The sequence below is a fragment of the Manis pentadactyla genome, chromosome 5, assembly GCF_030020395.1.
Source record: "Manis pentadactyla isolate mManPen7 chromosome 5, mManPen7.hap1, whole genome shotgun sequence".
In the NCBI taxonomy this organism is placed as follows: domain Eukaryota; kingdom Metazoa; phylum Chordata; class Mammalia; order Pholidota; family Manidae; genus Manis; species Manis pentadactyla.
Window position 1 is genome coordinate 138131020 of NC_080023.1, and position 7873 is coordinate 138138892.

Below are 7873 nucleotides of genomic sequence, written 5' to 3' on the forward strand. Positions count from 1 at the left end.
TGCTACAGATGCTAGCATTATCTTAGTTAATACATAATTCATCTAACAAAACACTACCAGATTATTCCTGATAAAGTATAACTCTGTACTTTTGCTCCCCCCTTTTATTTCCCTATAACATGCACACACACACACACACACAAATACAAGCAAGCAAACACAAAAATAAAAGAATCTTACAGACTTTCTATTGCCTATTGAAGTCCAGACTTCTTACCCTGGCATTCAAAACTCTCCTTAAACTAACCATCTTGATAATAATGGCTTTATATGCCCCTATTTCCCAATATATCTTATAGGCTACTTTTCCTTCCCCACCAAAGGCCTTGAACTAAATCCTCCTGACCTTTGGTCATATCACCCCATGTGCTGGAATTATCTTCTCCCACAGTTTTGCCATTGAAAACCAATTATTTTTAAAAGAATAGCTCCAGTATCACCTCCTTTATGAACCTTCCAATGAACCCCCAGATTTAAAAGATATCTGCTTCTAAACCACCATGGTACCTATGCTTTTCTTCCTTTATTTATTCACTCAAATATTTATCAAGTGCTTGCTTTATGTCAGGAAGCACTGTGCTTGGTGCTGGGGATACAGGCAATGAGAAAGTCTTCAAAGGGCTCACAGTCTATTATAGAAGAGGCATGCCCAGAGCTACAGTAAAAGCCTGAACATCCTCTCACAAGTCAAGTACTATAAACATGTTCAAGAGGGAACAACTAATTCAGGTGTAGGAATGAGTAGTGACCAGTGCTGTTCTAAAATGTTTTTGTAAGATATAAGAAACATAATATTTTTAAGTAAAAGGAAGGATGTCTATTTTAAGATAATGACTGGGAAATCTACCATAAATTAAGACAAAAGGTGGTGGGGGGGAATTATCTTTTGGAGATGAGCTTCAAATATATATATATAGACCTACTAGATAACACATATTTTAGATCCTACAGAGAAAACAACACCACATCCACTGAATAAATTATAAGTAGACCTCTCAGAAATAAAAGCAATTATGGCACAAAGCATTTTTATTCCTCTTTTGTCTGGTCTGACCCCTGTGGAGTGTTAGAGCTGAAGCTTTAAACACAAGAATAGAATTATTCTCTGGAAAAAGACACATTAGTTAGATATTTAAAATGGCTCTCGCAAAAATATGACAGGACAGAATATACATCTCTTAGAATTGGTCATAACCTTTTTTGAAATTAATGTCTATTACCTAATACAATAACCAGAAATGGGAAAAAACAATTTGTGTGTATAGCTTTATTTATTACAGAAAAAAAGGCCCCTATATACAACCAAAATGCTCCAAAACAGGAGACAGGTTATGTAAACTATTGTGTGGTGGCATACTATTCTATTATGTATTTTATGGCTTGTGGTTAAGTGAACAGGCTAGAAGCAGACTATCTGGATTTGAATCTCAGCTCTGCCATTCACAAGCCACATGAAATTGGGTTAAGTGACTTAGCCTCTGGGTGTGTTTGCCTCAATTTCTTCATCTTTAAGATGGAATTAATAATATCATCTATAGATCATATATTGATCTATAGAATTGTCATGAGCCTTAAATAAATGACAGTGGTGACTGGAATGTGATAAAAGTATTATTAACTATTAGCTATTATTATGAAACACTATGCAACCATTAAAAATAAAAATATTATAGACTAAAGGAATATCTTAGAACATGGCATTTTATTTGAAATATATTGTTAGGTTAAGAAAGCAAAAGACAAAATACTATGCAAAATAGAAAATCCCTAAGTTGAAAGTCTGTATATGTGAATATATGGAAAAGTGCTGGAATTCTTGAGGATGTATATAATATGTTATCATTACTTATCTCTGTACAGTGACATTGTAGGTGAATGGCTTTTTTTTTTTCAGTTCTATATTTTCAGTTTCTTCTAATTAACATAGAGTATATATATATATATATATATGTGGTAAGAAAACAATAAATTATTCAAAAAATTACCTCTGTCTTAGTATAATAAATTTTTGATAATACCCAAAGATTTCCAGCAGAAAAACTCCAGCATAATGTAATTGAACAATTTTCATAAACCAGATATTTTGTTGGTGGAGAATTCTGTATCTTTGAATTTTAAGAAGCTATTTTGAACATGTGAAAACTGGACAGCACTTTGGCACACCTAACATTTTAGTTAAAACATTTTAAGAAGAATTTGTAGATAGGTTTATATAATCTGCTAAATCACCGAATTTAAGGCAAAATAAGCTCAAATGTACCAGAAAAGAGTTAAATGTAAGTGGAATAGGTCTGCAATGGGTTTATTTAATGGACCCTGGCCATCAAAATGCTATTTATTGAGAGGAATTTTTTATTTGAATGATTTGAAGTTTTTACTAAATAGTATCAAAGAACAGGAGTCTTTTCTACAGCCTACTAATAAAATGTCTTTTATATGGGTTGTGCTAATTAGCCAGATGGGTTCAGGAATTTCTTTCTCTGGGAACTGTAAAGACGGTCCTACCCCACCCCACCCCCACAGCAAATAGTGAGGCCTCCTGGGCAAAGAAAGAGCTCATTCCATTTTAATGGTGCTTCGTGCTATTTTTTATTATAAACTAAGCGACTGAATTGTGATATTTATGCCTCAAGAAAGAAATTAATAACTATTGCCTGCCTCAAATAAGAATAAATGCCTGAGATATTGACAAAGGCCGCCTTTCCCTGAACATCCTATTCAAGTCAATATGCCTTTCACGTGTGGGGGTGAGACAGCCATTATAATCTGCAGGGTGCTTTTGGGTGAACACCCACTGAATTTGTTGGAATTAGAGACACAAATTAGTTTTTACAACATCCATTTTCGCCGTTGCCAGGAGGATTTGTGCAGAACAGTCTCCTGAATTTTAAGTATCTTAAGCAAGAACATTCCTCTTTCTCCAACAAATCAACTTACCAGACCACAAAGCTTTGGAAAAATTTAAGAAACGACAAGTAAAACACATCTGAGAGAGGATGCCACCCAAGAAATGGGTTTAGAAAGGGCCTGAAGGCGTCACTATTGAGCTCTGTGTCATGGAAGTCTGGGAGATGGAGAGGAAAGACAAAGGGATACTGGATGGCCACAGTTTGTGAAAAATCTGTCTTCACGTTCTTTTGAAAATAATCCACAGGCACCCAAGCAAAATTCAATTCTGGGACTGACTCAGGGCACTTCAATCTTTAAAAGCAACAGTACTTAGCCTTTTGTTACTCTTTAGGAGAACAGTAAAAATAAAGCAAACAAATAAAAACAAGCCATGAGTAGGTAAAATTAAAATATATATATTTTATCTGCCATGGCATAACTTAATGGGAAAAAAAGTCCCTCAAAATATAGTATGCCATTTGAGTAATCAGATTCCACCTGAGGACCAGAATAGTTTATTTATTCATTATCAAAGACCTGTATGTACTCTGTACTTCATTAAACACTGGGGGTTGAGAGGTGAACACATCATCCAAGTCCTTGTCTTTGAGGACCTGGAGACAGACAAATGAATACGTAAATTCTGTAACTTCTATCATGTTTGATATGACCCATGAAGAAAACTAGGAATTTTAAATTCTTGTTACTATCTGTATTGTTATTTGTTTCAGGAGCTGTACTGTTAGTGTCTGTTAGTGTTGTGTTAGTTCTCCTGTTCTTTAACTGGAATTATACCTAAGTATGGTCCAGCAGCATCCAGGAAAGAGATTGTGTTAGTTTTCTATGGCTGCTCTAACAAATTACTGCAATTTTAGTGTCTTACCACAATTCACATTTATTATCTCACAGTTTCTGTAGGTCAGAAATCTGGGTGAGCTTCACTGGTCCTCTATATAGGGTTTCACAGGCTCAAATTAAGACTGGGTTCCTTGCTTTGGAAAAGAAAGGTGGTTGGCCAAATTCAGTTTCTGGTCCTTATAGAACTGAGGGCCCCATTTCCTTGTTGGCTGTTCAAATTCCTTACTCTTTTCACGTGGCCCCTCCAGTGATCGCAAGTTGAGCCCTTTCCATACCTAGGATCTCTGACTTTTGATATATCTCTCTGACTTCCTCTTCTGCCCTCAGCCCTGAGGAAACTCTATTTAAGGGCTCATGTGGTTATATAGAGACTGCCCAGGAATCCAGAATGATCTCCCTCTCTCAAAGTCTGTAAATTCAACTACATTTGCAAAGCCCTCTTTGCTGTGTTAACATAACATATTCACAGGTCCAAAGATTAAGGGGGGAGGGGCATTCTATCTACCAAAGATAAATATCAATATTTCAAACAATGGCTTCCACTTAATTACCCCTAAAGAATCTACACCTAATGAATACGGGTTGTTCTTCTATTTCTAGGACATCCATTTGGCCAGGAGATTGTACCATATGGCTGCTCAAACAAGTCCAGATGCTCACGTACCTGTGTTCTTTGCCCTCATGAAACTGGAAACTGTGCATTTACTCCAAGATATCCTGTTTTTTAATGTAAGCTTGTCTCATATAGGTCCTGAATCTCTGAAAACTCTAGTAAGCAACTCTTGGGTGGTAGGATGGAAGGAGATGATGGTTCTAAATGGAGTGGGAGGCTTGGATCTTTTTTTGACAGAATGTCTCTTGCCAGCAGTTCACAATGAAATGGAAATGGATAAAATTGGACAACAGCCTTGGACTACACTGGGATTTATTTATGATTGGCCTAATTGTTGCTGTGCTGACCTTCTTGCTCAGAAATCGCTATGGGTAGTGTCTGGATCATGGGAAAACCTGCTCCTGGGAAACAGCTCACTTCAGGTTGTCCTCACTAAATAAAGAATTTCCTCATCAAATGTAAGAGTCTGCTGCAGATTTCTCACACGGCTATAATGGAAAACGGACAAAGCTGGGGACCTGTCCTCTGAGAAACCATTTCAGACCTCTTGCTTAGTTGAGGTGACCATTTGGGGGCTGCTGGAGGTGGGTCACCCAAGATTTCCTTACAAACTTGTCAGGTGATCTAGTCCTGAGTTAGGAGTAAACAGCACCCATTTTCACATTGTCTAAACCTCTCCCATTTTGAGAGGACAAAATGGGTTCTTGCCTCCTACAGACATACTGTGGTGGAGGAAGGGGGAGTTTGGGGATGGAAAGGACAAAGATCCCTCAGAATCTGATAAACACAAAAATTACATATAGACCTTCATCTTGTGGGAATTACAAATAGACCGCATCTTGCCTGTGAATGGCACTGTAGCCTGTAGCTCTGATGAGTTTCTGTGGTGTTCTGTGCTGGGGACTGACTCAGACCCTTGCTGAGGGGCCTATCAAAGCGCCCTTAGCAGTAATGCAGTGAATACCACCATTTGGGCCTGTCCAGGCTGGTACCCTCTCTTCCATCCCTCACTGGAATGGAACACTGTTCTACCTGGGGAGTTTCCTTTGGAGTACCCAGAGGGGAAAGGAACCAACCTCCTGGGACAGAAGCCAAAGGTTCAGTGCTGTCTCCCCTGATAGACAAAGCTGGGATGGGGGGGCAGTGGGGGGCAAGGAGAGTGCAGGAGCCCCATGCTGGTCCACCTCTCTGAGCTTCAGTTTCCTGCCGTGCCAAGTGGGAAGCTCTAAGAGATCTTAGAGAGCTGGCATGAGGATTAATGGGACAGCATATGTCAAGGGACCACCACAGGGCCTGGCATCTAGAATGAACTCCATAAATGGTAACTTTAAATACTCTTTAAAAGCTCACAGCTTATTGGGTGGAATTTGGGGATAGCTGAGTTGATGATCTGTATGGTTTCAGTGTGCAGTTAGTTCTCCAGCCAAAATGCTGGGTGTTTTCGCAGGGAAAGATCATTCTTGCCTCCTTGAAAATCCAACTAGGGACAGGAAAAGAGTTAAGTGAACAATGTTGATCATAATCAGAATGTAGAATGAAATGGAAAATCACTGAATTTGGAATCAACCTGGACTTGAGGTTCAGCTCTGTCCCTTAGTAGCTCTATGATTTTGTGCATAATTTCTCCAAACCTCAGTTCTTCCTCCATAAAATGGGATTAATTCCTACCTTACTGGAGAATTATGAGATTTAAATAAGCCTTAACTTCATGCTTTATAAACATTGCACAAGTATCAGCCCCCGAGTTGGCCAATCCAGGCCTGTTTGAGGTCCGAGCGTTTAGAATTTCCTGGACAAAATCCCTGACTTATGAGAGAGTTCCAGTCCTAAAGGAATTGAAAAGCCTGATTTACAAACGTGCAAGGAAGGAGCAGGCATCCCAAGTCTCAGGTGAGGGCCTAATGGACAGGGGGCCGAGAATTCTCTCTCACAAGTGTCTGCAGTGTGAGCACATCAGAGATGTGAAAAAAAACACACAGGGGAGTGTGGAAGGCAAAACAAGAGTCCTGGCTGAAAGCCTGCCTGCATGAAAGATGAGCTCCTAAGAGGTAAAGCTTGTGAAAATTGCTTCAGGCAGCAATAAAGGAAGACTGTGGCTTGCTATGTAGAGTAGAACATGGGTAGAATGAGCTCCTAAGCTTCCAGTTCCAGCTAATTGTTCCCAGTAAATGTGAGCAAAGGCTTTGAAAGCCATCAGGGTATTGGAATCATTCAGCCGTCCGTTTCTGGGCCTGTTCCCTGGAGTAGCCACCTTGCAGTTACATCCCCACAGTGCACGGACAGGCCCCCCCTGCCGGCTCCTGGGCAGCTTCGCTATAACCGAGCAAGGGTGAAAGAGCCTCCAGCTGGTGAGGTGCTTGGGTTCCCTGGTTATGACAAGTGCACCCTTCCACTGGCATAAGGAGCCCCTATTTTTTTCCTGCTTCTGATAGCTTTAAATAAAAATGGATAGTCTGGGGACTACAAGGAAAGTTTAAACTCTTAAGTTGCTAACTCCCTTTTTCTTCTGTGCTTCCTTCCCTGATTCATTATAAAACTGGCATCACTGTTCAAGTCAATACATTTCTTAAAAGCCAGGTAAATTTTTTTTTTCCTAGGAGCAGGCATCCATGGTCATTTTAGGAAGAACATGCTTTAGGAATTCCACACTTTTCCCCAAAGTCTTAATACTGGGTTTTAACCATTGTGGCTGAGTGGCTGGGGAAGAGAGAGGAGACAATCAAGTCCTGCGGGAAGTGGGGCAGGTGGTAATGCACCCACTCTCTGGGAACCCAGAAAGTGCAGAGAAGACGATGCCATGAGAAGAGGAGATAGGAAGGCCACACACCCGCTGGGCCCTAGGCTCAGTTTTCTGGGTTTTCTTGCTCCATCTTTGTGATGAGGCCGGAGGTCAGTACAACTCTGTTTTCACACAGGAGGAAACTAACGCTGGCAGAAGCTACATTACTTAAGAAAAGATCACATAAGAATGTGATCACATAGCAAATAGTGAAGCTAGAATTTGAGTCCAGATCTGACTGCACAATATATTCTTTCCTCCATATTACTGTCCCAAGTATCTCTTGCTGCTTAACAAACTCCTCCAAACTTTAGTGGTTTAAAACAACAATCGTTTTATGATATCTCAGCATTGGGCAGAGTGTGGCTGTGTGGTTCTTCTGTTCCACGTGGCATTGACAGAGGTCACTCCCTGTTAGTCACCTGCTGGACGAGAGTCCAAGAGAGTTTTACTCACATCTCTGGCACCTTGGCAGAGATGGCTGGAAGGCTGGGCTCCGCTGTGAGTGTCACACGCCTACATGTCACACGTGACCTCTTCCACGTGATGGTTAGACTCATGGGACTTTTTACACAGCAGCTCAGGACTCCCAAAGAAAGTGTTCACAGGGACAAAAGCAGAAGCTGCAGACTTCCTAAGACTTAGCTTCAGGAGCTTCTAGAATATTGATTCTGCCACATCCTGTTGGACAAGCATTAGATTCCACCTCTCCATGGGAGAAGTAGCAAAGAATT

The 7873-nt window shown here is 40.3% G+C and overlaps 1 protein-coding gene across 3 annotated transcripts in view; it reads left to right on the forward strand.

The window, feature by feature from the left end:
• Positions 1-5264, forward strand: part of SEL1L2 (SEL1L2 adaptor subunit of ERAD E3 ubiquitin ligase) — a 57948-nt gene extending 52684 nt beyond the window's left edge. For 2 of the 3 annotated variants that reach the window (XM_036892195.2, XM_036892196.2), the window contains 2 exons: positions 4348-4476; positions 4616-5264. In XM_036892195.2, the coding sequence (XP_036748090.2) occupies positions 4348-4476; positions 4616-4735 (249 nt within the window). In that variant the 3' untranslated portion in view covers positions 4736-5264. Of the gene's footprint in view, positions 1-4347; positions 4477-4612 lie in introns of all 3 variants that reach the window. The other variant, XM_036892194.2, reaches the window with a different exon arrangement.
• Positions 5265-7873: the final 2609 nt, after the last annotated feature.